The following is a 14353-nucleotide window of genomic DNA, read 5'->3' on the forward strand; positions in this document are numbered from 1 at the left end:
GCCGCTCTAGGCGCGCGACCTCACCGATGACCTCCTCGTTCGGCGCATTTCGCAGCAGCCGCCGAAGATGGACCGCGCGACGTGCCGCCATTCTCTTCGCCCTCTTTCGACAGTAACGCCCTCTGGATGGTTCCCGTGGCAACCAGCCTCCGACTACGCATTCCTATGCCTTCGCCATAACCTCCTCCTTTGACAGTAACCACCCTGCGGTTGACGATCCCTCCGCCCTCGACACATCGTCCTCCTTTCACGGTAACCACTTTTCTGGCAGTTCCCGCGGAATACGCCTTCCGGTTACACTTTCCTACCCTCTCGTCATATACCCATCCTTCCACGGTAACCATCCCCCGTTTGGGAATTTCTCCGCTCTCAACGCGTCCTCGTTCTTTCACTGTAACCACGTTCCGGATGGTTCCTTTGGTAACTACCCTCCGGTTACGCCTTCGTACATACTCGCCATACCCTCCTCTTTCCATGGTAAGACTCCTCCTCCTCCCAGTAATACACTCTGGGGGGCCAGTTGGTGCACGCTTTAAGCGCAAACATGCGCTTGTTTCGTCTGTCTTTCTCCTGTGTTGTCCGTAGAGAACTGCGTAGAGAACTCCTCCGAAGAGAACTGCACCTTCCGAGTGACTCGCGCGGCAGCCACACATCTGTAGCGCCTTCTCACGCGCTCGCCATGACCTCTTCCGTCCACGATAACCGCCCTACGGATGGTTCCGCCACCCACCGCGGTTACGCGTTCCTTCGCTCTCGTCATACTCACCTCCTTCCAGTCTAAGCACCCTCCGAGTACTTTCCCATTGCAAGACACCCACCGGTTACGCCGACTACTACTGCTATACGTGCTACGACGAGAAACCCAGGAACGGGCGCGTAACAGCTGCCGCTGTAAAAGGGGAGATGAAGGGAATAAGATGTAGATGCTGCAGCTCATGGCCCAAACCGGAGAGTTCACGCTTATTACATTATGCGTTACCAAATGAAACATCTATGCAGCTGCAAGGCTTCAAGTTTATTTTACAGACATGCTTTATCACTGGGATCAAGTGATCCTGAGGGAAGGGAAGGCGCACTAGCTGTGTGACTCTGGATGAACACCTCAACGGCTTGACGAAAATGCGCATTGCCTTTTTGTCGCCGTTCTGCGCAAAAGAGGCGTTCATGTTGTGAGGACACTAACCTGCATACATGGCAGGCATCAGGCGATGGATTGATGCTAACATAAACTCGTTTGTTTTTTTTTCGTATCCAGAACTCATTGGCGCGGGCACGGGCAGGCGCATACGAAAGCACTCCCAGCGTGCACAGGACTCCCGGAAATGTCCCCGGGCGCTTTGAAAACGCTCACTGGCGGTTTAAGCGCCTAGTATCTTCGTTATAATCAGGGCTAGATTTTCTTCCTTCGCCGTCCCGCGACTCGCATCAGCTCCGGGCGATCTCTCATGGCGCATGCGCGCACTCTGCTGTTCGCTCAGAAAATTAATTACCTCGTACACCGCCCATCAGCGCGGCAGTGTCTATCTTTCATCGCGTGAGCCCAACCCGTGTTTATCGTGGAACCGAGCTGCAGTTGGAGAGGGCCGGCCGCTGCGGCGTCCGTGCCGTCCACGCTCGAGCTTCGGCGCGCGCATTTCGGCATGTGTAGCATTTGCGCGCGAATGTATGCGCGCGTTGATGCACTCTTTTCTATCACGGCCGTCAGTGCGGACACGCTAACGCCTGGGAAAGACTCGCGGCATTTAGTAGTGTGGATTTGCGTTCGCTCGGAAGTATTCTTCACGGTGGTTGAGTGCCTAGGCGCTCGGCTGCTGGGTCCGAGGACGCCGGATGAAATCCCGGCCGCGGCAGGCCGCCTTTTGATGGAAGCTAAATGCATTAAACGGCCGCGTGATGTGAGATGCTGGAGAACCCCACGGAAGGTCGAAATTAATCCCGAGACCTCTAGTATACGGCACCTCTTTTTCTCTCTTCCTTGTTTCACTCCCTCCTTCATCCCTTCCCTCGGGGAATGGTTGAGGTGTCCACCTAGAAGTGAGAAAGCTACTGCGCCTTTACTTCGAACCAATTACTACCGATCGGAAGTGGCGCGAGAATTTGAAATAGGTTTTCGGGGAAAGGAAATGGCGCAGCATCTGTTTCGCATATCGGCGGACACCTGAACCGCGCCGTAAGGGAAGGGATAAAGGAGGGAGTGAAGAAAGAGGTACCATAGTGGAGGGCTCCGGAATAATTTCGACCACCCGGGGACCTTGAACGTGCACCGACATCGCGCAGTGCACGCGGGCGCCTTTGCGTTTCGCCTCCATCGAAACGCGGCCGCCGCGGGCGCGAGAACGTCCCGCTGTTAATTCGTGGGAAGGGTTCGCCAAATGTTTTGAAGTCAATGGTTGGCCCACCCAAGTATAATGGTAAATATTACAGCAAGGAAACATACCGTTTGTAGCGAAGATTGAGCAGCATTATTTTTTGGGCCATCACAGACAGAAACGATCGACTTATCAGCTCACAACTTTGATCAGATGTTCCTTATCCCGCCCTGCGTAACCGCATCGAATCAGGCTGTCAAAGTTGAATAAACGACCTACAGATATCAGTTCTTTCAGGCGCTATAGTGTGAGGCCTATACAACAAAAAAAAAAACGGCGTTGTGTCGATACCGGATCAGCAAAGTGGTTAGTAGGTGCCCGCAGGTGACGCTTCAGTTTAGCTAGATGTATAAGTTCAGTTTCGGTACCAAGCCCAGAGGCGAAGCAGTTCTGAACGATAAACTGCAACGAAGAGCTTCCTGACTGGTCCATTTAGCGCCGAAAATAAGTCACGTGTATGCGTTCCGCGCTCGATCAAGGAGAGGCGTGGGGACCGCTAACCTGCAAATAGATATTAATTTGGTGCTTTTTTTTAAGGTTAGCCCCAGGTGGCGTAAGAAGGTAGTAATTAACACCTGCCCGAACGATGCCCTACGGCTTGAGAGGAAAGCTTCGAGCTGTCGTCTAGTTTAGTGCAGGACTATCTCTTGTAGTTTCCTGGCTAGTTGATATAGAACGGCGCAGTGCCCCAGATTGGTGATGCTGCTATGGCTAAAAAAGCAAGCAAACATACTAGGAAGCTTTTAAGCCAACAACAACAAAAGGCCAAAAATTTGGACTGAGTTCCAGTGGTAGCGGTATGGTCACACTCAGCAATGCATTAACCCTAATTATACCATTAGTGGAGTAGTCTTCCTGTTATAATGACGCTGAGGTTCGCGTAGGGCTTATCAACTGCTTGGTGGCTTCTCAGAAGGGATGATGCGCAAGGGCCTTTGGCGTAGACCGATTGATGTCAGTTCGCTAAATAAGGTGCAGCACTTCTTTTACGGGTGTTACTTTACGAACATCTTTATTTAAAAAAAAAAGTGCGGTCGAGAAAACGTGGATAGAATTCGAGCAGTCCGCCGAGATGTCTATTTTTTGTATGCGCCTTAGGTGCAACTCATTCTCTTTCCTTACGCCACAAACCACACCGGTAATGCGTAAAATGTGGCCATTCTGGCCACACTGCCCTCTCGTGCCGAAATCCAGCTTTGAGACTTTAACTCCGGGATGAGTCTATAGCCCTACTTATCACCTAGTATATAGTTCTGTACTTCGCGGGCCTCAATATAAATCATAGTTATCGCAAAAAATATTTATCATTTGGCGGCGGCCTTCCGTTAAAAAAAGACGGTCCAGAAAGGTGACCCCAAAACAGTGGCGAGTAAAAACATACAGACGGAAAACATCGTACCATCAAATAATGGCGTATAACTTAAACTTGCCGGGTATGTGGCGTTCAGAGGGCTAAAGTTCAAGAAGTTCGCATCTGCCTGCGAGCCTCTTGTTAGGGACGAATCTTGCAGGCAACTTGTTCACGTGTGCCATTTCAGCCTAGACGACCCGCCCGTGTAATTAATCTGCTGTCGCGCGGAAGTCAAAGCTTGTCGCCTTAATTCGAGGAAGTGACGTAGAATAAGCGCTGCAAGGAAGTTCCTTTTGAGAAAAACAGAATACTCGAAACGATATAAAAGCGGGAAAAAACACATAAACGGGAATAAAAAGGAAAGATATAAGCAGAAATGGAGGGGTGCAAGATTTGTCACAAGACTCGCGCCTTAGCCGTAAACACGGAAAGGTGCTGGGCGCGTTCGCGCCTCCTCCTCCGCGCCTTTTGACCAACGCCGGCAAGCATTCAGGGCGCGCCGTTGTAAGCGTCATACACCATGCAGGCCGGCGCGCAAACTAGGAAGTGACGCCTATGTGGAGGAGGCCCGACGTGTCAACCGAAGCGCCCCTGGCGGATAAGGCGTGCGTGTCACTGTGTCTCCGGAGTTCCGCGCGCACGACCGCTCTCGTGTTGTATACCAAGGGACAGCGAGGAGAGAGAAAAAAAAGCAAAAATATATATCAACGTGAGAACAACGAACTTCTCGCTTCATTTCACGCCTCCTACATAGACGACAACTAAGGCGCATGCGTAGTCGTGCAAAGAGGCACGCACGAGTACCGTACGTATGTGTGCCACAAACGGATCTCCGGTCTTAGACAACAAACTCAATTTCGCATGGCTTGCCGCGGGCCAACTAAGGCTTCGCACTGAGGAAATAAGTATATATATATAAAGGACCGACTTGTCAGCCATGTGGCGTCAGCCCAGACGTCTACGCTAAAAGCAGGCCACCGTACAACGGCAAGCACGACACGACGCGCCTCTGCAACGCGTCGCTCTGTTGCCTGCCCCGCAAGGGTCTGGTTTTACCTTCCGCGTGCGTGTGTGGGTGCATATACTTCGCCGTGCAGCACTTTATTTTTTCGTTTTCCTTATCCAATCTTTCGTCACAGGCGCGCCACAACGTGTGCCTTACGCGGGTCGGCTTCCGCGTCGCGGGAGTGCATGGCGCGCAGGCAGCCGTTTGCATGGCATGAGGCCTGCCTGCGAAAAGAATAACCGTCAACTTCGCGCCACGGTCGCAATTAGGCAGGCGCACCGTTGGCTGCGCAGTCAAAATTATACGTTCGCTTGCCAAGTGGAGCCGGCTTTGACGATAACGGCGAGGGGCCATAGGCGGCCGGTGACAGCGCCGGTAGGTTCCCAGTTTCCAGCAGGGCTGCAGGCGACTTGGATAAATGAAACCCGCACGCCCTTGTTTTGTTCATTAGCAGCTCTATAACGACGAGCTGCCAGGTGTCCACAATGTACGATGCCGTCTAGAAAGCTAACGACAGCATCGACTTTTTTTTTTTTCTTCAAAAGCGGATACAGACAGCGTGGCCAGCTTCCTTCCGTCTTCAGCGTTCGCGGGTGGCACCTTTCGTCTCGGGCCCCCGTAAGCGCGCCTGCGTTCCGTTATTTCTTCTATCCTGGTCAGAGCTGTAATAGTACTTCGTGTCACGTAACGAGTTGCGACAGCCACATGGCCCCCCTCCAGTGTAAAAAAAAAAAAAGTCGTGAGAGGGGAAACGGAGCTAAGTCGCGTCGCAGGCCTGTCGCAGAACCGGCGTCGCAGGTCTGTCCATAGGAAGAAGAGAATATTCTACATTCCTCGTTAGTTTCAATACATCGCAGATTCAGCGCTTCAGTCCAAGCTGCATGCAGCGCGAAGATGCCTCTGCACATTTGGTTCTTGTGTTAGAAATTCAACGTATTGAGGGCGCACTGGCTACCTTCCGATGTTGAAGTTTATCACTCTGCTGATGTAAGCCCACAGCTCTCGGTTCAGCTTATCGCGCGAAGTACTATAAACTACTGCTATACCCTGAGTGGCCGAATACGTGAGATGGCGTGATTTTTGCTTCTGCCTGTGCCCTCCCCAAGCACGGCCTACAGGCCAGAATACACTGGCGAGGTGATGGTGCGTTACCAGCCAAAAGCTGGCGGTAAGTCGGTCGGCGAAAGCGCGGACAGTGCATCCCCCACACAAGAGGCGGGGATGGTGGATGTAGTAGTGCTCTCACCAGGTGGTCCGAGTTCCGCGTGTGCCGGGGCGAGCAGATGACGTCGGTGGTGACGGAGCGGAGGCCGTCGCGGCCCTCCTTGTCCAGCTTGCGGCGCAGCACGAGGCTCTTGGTTCCGGGAAGGATGGCCAGCGGAGAGCCCTCGGGGTCGGCCATGCGCAGCTCGATGTCGCCCCACGGCTGGCTCGCGTTGCCCACCACCTGCAGGCTGCCCACGATGCTCTCTGCGCAAAGGAGGTAGCCTTCAGACATGACTCCTCTTTGGGGGACGCGTCTATGAGGGCGGACAGTTTACTTTTCGCCTACGTACGGTTTCAAGTGAGGTCGGAATAAGTACCCGCTTTCGGTATGCACCAGGTGTGGTCGACTGGGACTAACTACCACATGCAGCGTGGTTGATCGGGGCCAAATAACCGAATACATCATCATCATCAACAACATGGCTAGGCTCATCATAGGGCAAAGGCTTTGCCCATACCTCTTCAATTAACCCTGTCCTGTGCCATCTAAAGCCACCGTATCTCCGCAAACTTCTTAATCTCATCCGCACACCTGACTTTCTGCCGCCCCCTGCTACGCTTGCCTTCTCTTGGAATCCATTTCGTCACTCTTGAGGACCACGGTTATCTTGCCTTCGCATTAAATTCTCTGCCCAAGCCCATTTCTTCTTCTTGATTTCGACTAAGATGTCATTAACCCGCGTTTGTTCTCTGACCCACTCTGCCATCTTCCTGTCTCTTAACGTTACACCCATCATTTTTCTTTCCATAGCTCGCTGTGTGGCCCTCAATTTAGGTTGAACCCTTCTTGTTATCCTCCACGTTTCCGTCCCGTAGGTGAGTACCGGTAAAATACACCGAATATAAATAGAGTTTCAAGCCTGCGTGTTCTTGATCTTTTTCAGTCAGAAACGCCTGGGACGAGAATGAATCTTCATGTCTGTATTAGTGCAGACAGGTTATGATAGTGCTAGGGAAACAGGCGAATATGTGTAAGTTACCATAGTTATAACGCAGGGGGACTCCAGACGAGTTTGAAATTTCGAACTAATCATGGTACAGATTCTACACGCGGCTGTGCTCCGTCCTAGAAGAAACAATCATGCTCCTTAATACAATCCTGCATCCACATACTGTTGCCGAACATGAACATACGCCATTTCAGTTAAGGTCTATATAATTTAGTGGCCTGATTTCTGCTGATTTGGACGTTTTCATCTCGCAGGTCTTTTCCGAAAGAACATTCGCTTCGCGAAAAAAAAAATGACGAATGCGCCCATAGTGGTAACTCCGATCGCACTTACCGACTGGGAATGCTTCGTTGACTGTGAACGTTTCTGAAGAACCGCCGTGCGTCAGATAGCACAGGTTATCTGCACACACGAAAGAAAGAGAAAGAAGCATTAGTGGTGGCTCATGTAACAAGCATTCTGTTTTGAACACATAAGAGGGAATGTACCAGCAAGACACGCTCTCATCCAACTACTCTAATTTGGCTCCAGAAACATCAAGAAGAAGACATCACAAACTTAACTTGGCACCTTTCTACGCACGTACTATAGTCGGATACAACTCAAGAACGAAGCGGCTTTCTCCTGTCCAAGGACTTTCTCCCAGCCTATGGCGTCGGCTGATTCTCATAGCCAGCTAGCGCGACAATGCAGGTAGTGGCAGATGAAAGGGGAAAGTCCCTCCCTGCACTGTAACTCCGCTCCCTGCATTATCACGCTAGCAGACTCGTGAGATTCAGCCGACGCTATTGGCCGGGAGAAAGTCCTTTGACGGGGAAAAGCGGCTCCTTTCTTGAGTTGTATCCGACTACAACACGTTCAGATTCAGTTTTTTCCACGCACCATTGAAATGTGGAACGCATTACCAGGAAACAATAAACCGACGATTGGGGTTAGTTGGTATAACATTTTTGCAATAGAAATGCTAGCAGACCACATGATGTCGAAAATACGCCCTTTGATCATTTGTGTTGTGCTATCTTAAATTCAAAGTATGTCCTACCAACTGGGCCAGCACCAAGTTTTATTGAAGTACAACACTAAAAGATTAAGTTTATGATATAGAAGAGGCTGAACAAAATCATCGCATATCGCCTGGATGGCCGTATGGCAGCAGTAGACAGACAACTTTTAGAAAGTATTTGGAACGCAGATTTGACTTCATGGCTGCTGCCCGAGATTTCGTTACAACAGTTCTCAAGCTGAAAATTTTCAAGAAGTGTACTCAGTTTTAGCCTTCCCATTAAAAGGAGGGGGGGGGGGGGGGCGAATGGGGCGGAGTTTATTATAACAACGCTTTGCTAGTTTAATGCATTTTATTTTAGTTATTTATTTTATGAACGGGATATTGTTCCTCGGGTCATTGCAGTTGAGGGAGGAGGTATAAAAATTATTACGATGCAAACAAAAATTACATGCCAGAAAATATGGTTACCGGAATAAAAAAACGTAAGCAGAGTGAAATTTGAAAAGATAAAGAACAAATACAATGCGCAAGATCACAGGCGTATATACAAGCATACCACATGTCAAGCAGTTTTTCGTAAAACGCTGCGTCTGATGCTTCAGACAGTGTCCTGAGGCAGTGCATTCCGATAAACAGTCGTTCTTGGAAAAAAAAAAGTATTTAGATAGGTTAGTTCTCGCATTCACTGTTCTCAGTTCAAGTCTATGTTCATTCCGATATGATATGATGTGGATCTAAGAACTGCTGTGCCCTATAAATGCCAGCATCCCACAATACATTAATCTATGGCGCCCAAGTTGGTGTCGCAACCGTGAGCCGCCGTTTAATACCGTTCACGAAGGTGACGTTCGTGAGCACTTCGCAAGCAGTAACACTGCCAGTTTCCGGTTGCAGGATAACAGCCTATAAGATCGCATGGTGTATATTTCCTCAGTAAATATCAGGAAAAAAAAAAAAAACTTCCAATCGAGCGTTACATGAACGTGCACGGGATTTCTTGGTTCTCCAACCACATCACAGACGGAGAGACACACCCTGAATGTAAACGAGGAAAATCGGAGCAACAGCCGGGGAAGCAGCCAGCTACAGACACGCGAGCGTAGAGGCGCGAAACAGCGGCTATCGACCGGTCGCCGGGGGGACGAATTAGCGCCTCTTTTCCGCAAGCAAAAAGGGGACTCGAGCTGGACTACGACGCTCCCTCCCAGAAGAAACCGCTTCTGGGCAGCTGGCGATTTGCTGCTGGACGCTGGTGTCGCAACGGGGAGTGGACCTGTTGGGAGGGCTGCGATTCCCCACCTGCGTTCTCGTTTCGGACTCACAACGAGTCGCGCCGGCCGCTCGAATCCTGTTATTCATGAGGCGCGGTGCGAGCGGTGTTCGGACAGAGCGGCCCCTGGGAGCAGTGACAACAATTAGCGAAATGAACGCGTGGCACTGGGCGTGTTACGGTGACTCGATAGAACTGGAACGAGGAAGGGGCGGTGGTATAAATGTGGACGTGATTTTGCCTTCGCCCGACAGGTGGCCATAGACTGAAGCAGCTGCTGAGGGGGAATTAGAGAATAAACGAATAAAACTGGAGACATTGAGAACTGGAAGGCGGGGGAGCAGAGAAGAGGGGTGTGACAACGCACTGGTTGGTGTGTACTTATCTACGGACAGGCTGTACGTAAGCAAAAGTGCCATAATACCGACGGTATCGGTCAGTAAGGAGCGAATCGGCTTAGAACGGACTTTGTCGCGTGACCTGCCCCCAGAGTATCCTGGAGCACGGGCGTGTCACTGCGCGAGTTTTATGGAGTGCCCTGCGCGCATAACGGCATGAGCGGGTCTTGCCCTAAAGGTCGTTTGACGCAGGTGCTTGTAATTAGGAGCGGGTGGATGCTCAGCGCGAATTGTGTGCATACTCGATCATAAGAAACCCCGAGGGGGCAAAGAAAACTAAGTGGCGCGGGGGAATGCAAGCAGTAAAAGAAGGAAAAAGAAAATGCAGAAGAAAAATTACAATCAATGTTTTCAAGGAAGAAAGAGGTCTTGATTAGTTCTTTCTGGTTGCACACGTGATTCATGAGCATGAATGTCCTCGATCGGTCTACAAAATGTACGAAGCCGTCATGCGCCTCTGACGATTCCGTGGCGATCGGCTCAGTGACCTAGTATCATGCGCTGTCTTCGCCCTAAATACAAGGTAGAATGATATAACAGCACAGGCAATGGTGTAGTATGGTGAGCGAAATACTAAGTCAACGAGTGGGAGGATGAGATTAGGAAGTTTTCGGGGATAAGGTGGTCGCAGATGGCACAGGACCGGGTTATTTAGGGAAATAAGGGAGAAACCTTTGTCTTGTAGTGGGTGTAGCTAGGCTGATGATGACGACGAAGATGGGATTCACGGAAACATTACACATTCGCCAGAAACGGTGGCCAAGTGATGCAAATGCTCAGTGTCACCGATTGGTGGGTAGACGTTCTCGACATGCTTGAAAGGCTTTGCAAGGATACTTTAGAGTACACAATACGGCACATAGCATGGCTGCCTGCCTGAGGGTGTAACAAACTGCTCCTTTGATGCTGCGTACGTCGAGGATGTCGCTTTCTCGAGGTGGTAGGAAATGCTTTGACTTGTACAAGACACGTAACAACCAGACGAGCAACATTGATGACAAGAGGAGTGAGTAATAATCATTTGGGTCTCTTTGAAGTACGTTTAGATTATGTGGCTCAGAGCGGTTTGGAGTGTCGCAGCCTGTGGCATGTTGTTCTTCGTACTGATGCGAATCTTATTTCGGAAGTGAGCTGACAAAAAGATGAAGGCAGAAGCTGCGGTGACAGAGCGAGAGTAGGCGTTGAGCATACCAATCGAAGCCATTGTTACCGCGGCCAGTGTCGGTATACGACGTAAGGAATGCTTTATCGCTCGAGCTACCCGCTGAAGACAAATGTTCAGCGCATCCCGAGATCTCGGCACGTAGAAAGGTTGACATCCGACTTCTGCTACGTCTCCGAGAAGGCCCCGTCGATAAGTAAAGGCAGACTCGAAGGGAGTTGTTTCGCGCTGCTTCTAGTTTCCTCGTGCTTGTAAGAGACAAGAGTTGAAGGTCCTGAATGTGACCTTACGTACGTGCTACAGTACATGAACTATCGAGCTCAAATTAAATGCAAAAGAGGAAATTCAAACACGAAAGCAAGAGCGCAAAAATTGTAAATACACACGAGGAGAACAAAAACAAGATTGGCTCGCTATCACTTTCAAAGGGCGGAAATCAGGCTTTAATAGTGACAGCCAGCCAGGTAAGGATTTATCTTCCTCAAAAGATATCTTCTGATCTTGTTCGCATTCCGACTGCTCCGTCGTGATTTATTTGACGCCGATAGTCTATGTTTTATTTTGCCTCATTGTGGTATTCAGGCCTGATTTATTCTTGAGGACCCTTCACTACTCACATTTCGCGTTTGCCCTTTATCGCGACTACGCGCAGGGCGCTACACCATCGGCATCAAGCATCTTATTTGGCGTTTCCGTTGTAATTTCTTCCATGTTGGTGTTTTATTTTGCTTCCAGACTGACACAAGACTGGAATCAATTAAGACGATTACTGCACTAATGTCAGCATCCATTATCGAGACTTTTTTTTTTTCCCTCGGAGTAGCCACTTGTGCTCGACTGACGCACAGTACATAGCTACTGCCTCTCCTTAAGAGCTGCATGCATCAGGCAAGCGCACATGAGTGATTGTCAACTCCCATCTTACGGTCTAACTGAATTCGGCTCGCGAGTCAACACGTGTTCACTGCGCGTTCCGTGTCCATTAAGGACCACGACCACGCGGCTGAGCGCTTTCGCTATAGTTGAAAGCACATGTGTATTTGGCGCTTCTAGGTAAGTTGGCGAATGCACGTGTTTATCATCCTCGCGTGCTCCTCATACCCTGGATAGAGAGAAAGTGTGAATTCTGGTGGTCAGGGGATAAGAGAGAGAGAGAGAGAACTCTAGGTTATGTGGTCTTAAAACAGGTCCCGCTAAGCTTCCCTGTACACCGTACGTGCCTGTTTACTTCTCCTTTCGAAATTTAAGAAAACAAGGAAAGTAGAGAGAGAGAGTAAGAATAATAATAATAATTGGTTTTTGGTGGAAAAGAAATGGCGCAGTATCTGTCTCATATATCGTTGGACACCTGAACCGCGCCGTAAGGGAAGGGATAAAGGAGGGAGTGAAAGAAGAGAGGAACAAATAGGTCCGTAGTGGAGGGCTCCGGAATAATTTCGACCACCTGGGGATCTTTAACGTGCACTGACATCGCACAGCACACGGGCGCCTTAGCGTTTTTCCTCCATAAAAACGCAGCCGCCGCGGTCGGGTTCGAACCCGGGAACTCCGGATCAGTAGTCGAGCGCCCTAACCACTGAGCCACCGCGGCGGGGAGAGTAAGAAGCAGAAGAACGGAAATGCAGGGAGGTTAACGAGGCGATGCCCTGTATAGGCTCCCCTACTCATGGGGAGGGGAACAAAGGGGTAAAAAGAGGAAAAAATTAACGGCAACGAAATGAGTTTTTCACTGTCCATAGCCGACTATGACAAGGTGACGGCGCGCCCTTAAAGCTTCAAGGTTTATTGCCGGGAACTCAACCCCGAGTCCTTTAAGAACTTCACGAGCGCCTTCACCGCTGTTTTTTGTGATGCAGGTTTTGTCCAAGTAGTAGTAGTAACTGGTTTATTAAAATAATAATAAAAAAGTAAAAATAAGGTTTCTGTAGCCCCGGCACCTGCCATCGATACTGAAGAACCTGAGCTGGGGCAGCGGAAATGAAGGATGGCAGGCAGAATGGAGAAACGAAATGGAAGAGGTGAGGGGACACGAAGAGATGATAGGGGGAGAAGTAGTATATACAAACTATTTACACAATAATAAACATGTACAGGTTGCGCGCGTGATTAGTTCATGATGAAGCAATAAAAACACACGGGCACGGCACTATGTTCACTGCAGCCGCAGTTGGGCGTCCAGCCGTTTTTGTCCAAGGGCCCAGAATCTTGGTTTCTGTTGAGAGGATTGGATGTCAATATAATTTACGCCTCCCATCAAGTATTCGTTTTTTTTTCTTTTTCTGAAATGCCTTCTGTTCTCTTGTTTGCTTCGCTGCCAATCGTAAGTGGGTAAACGACACAACACGCGTGACCTCAATACGGTAGAATGGGGAGCGCTTTGCATTGCTCAGTGTGAGCTGAAGACTTCTTGCTGTTGCGTTTGTGTGCTTAGGCGGCAGAGCGGAGCGCGGCTGAACTGCAACCGTTAGACCGCTTCGCTGAACGTGTATAAACCATCGCACAATTCGCCGTCCTTGGGAGCATACCAAAAAACGAAAAAAAAAGTAAGCCAGGCACTGTTCTCTTCTATTACATGTGAAAGTTGCAGCATTGGATAGTCGTAAATAAACAAGAACGCAGTAGCGAATACGAACAACGATGCTATCTAGAGACTTTCGGAACTGCTGGGCGTATAAACCGCATACGGCGGCGGAGTGGACTAACAGCAGCAAATGTAGACAGCCTAGAAACACGCGGCATCAAGTAATCAGGATATGCCGTCGATATCTCCTGCACATTCTTGCAGCCCGACCCCATTGCTCAAGGATTACGCCGCGCTCGTTGCTAAAGTATGCGCGAAAGAGGCTCGCGCCGTTCTTCCGAAGCGGTGGTCGGGCCGTAAGCGAGGCGCCCTTGGCTTCGGAGGCGGCGACGATGGGGCGAAATCACCGCTGGCCGCGACGTTCAGCCATGCTGGGCACGTCCCGGCGCGGACGCAGCCGCGGGGGGTTCGGCGGATGCTTATGCGCGCGCACTCTGAGACCATTTAGTGCGTGAGGGAGATTTATTTCCGTTGTTTCGTTTCTTTCTTCCGCACTTCCGCCCGGCGCTGATTGCGTTCGGCCAGGACGAGCGATTGGGCCCGGGTGGTGCTCCTAGTTCACCTTTCCGCCTATCGGGGTGCCTTTCAACGAGGCGCGGGCTGGCCACCCTGTGCGGGTACACCGTGAGCACTTTCACCGCTCCGCCGACAGGTCAGGAGGTGTGTACTGGTTGACGCCATGGGAATCGGGACTTCTGTACTCGGCATGCACACCTGCAGGGCCGATTTTGCTGCTTTATAACACTCTTGTTTGCGCAGCCGTATTGCGCCTCGTCTTCCTTTGTTTATTTATTTATTTTTCTTTTTTGACTACGCGTATGCAGGTGACACTGCGTATTGAGGTCACGTACGTATGAACAGAGTCGGTCAAAAGTTCCCAGGCCACGAGGTCTGCTTTTTAGCAGTACAGTACGGCAGTTAAGACAACCCTGAAGCTCAATATATCTACAGAGGGCAGAATAGGTAACCTCTGAGAACCTTGATCGCTTTATCG

General features: G+C 50.2%; 1 protein-coding gene across 2 annotated transcripts in view; it reads right to left on the reverse strand.

Annotated features, from left to right (window-relative positions):
* Cad96Cb (protocadherin Fat 4-like Cad96Ca) overlaps positions 1 to 14353 on the reverse strand; it is a 261784-nt gene that overhangs the window by 36424 nt on the left and 211007 nt on the right. For both annotated transcript variants that reach the window (XM_077657731.1, XM_077657732.1), the window contains exons 3-4: positions 7276 to 7344; positions 5973 to 6196 (exon numbers count right to left, since the gene is read on the reverse strand). In XM_077657731.1, coding sequence (XP_077513857.1) covers positions 5973 to 6196; positions 7276 to 7344 — 293 coding nt within the window. The remainder of the gene's footprint in view (positions 1 to 5972; positions 6197 to 7275; positions 7345 to 14353) is intronic.

Source organism: Amblyomma americanum, chromosome 3 (genome assembly GCF_052857255.1).
Source record: "Amblyomma americanum isolate KBUSLIRL-KWMA chromosome 3, ASM5285725v1, whole genome shotgun sequence".
Lineage (NCBI taxonomy): Eukaryota > Metazoa > Arthropoda > Arachnida > Ixodida > Ixodidae > Amblyomma > Amblyomma americanum.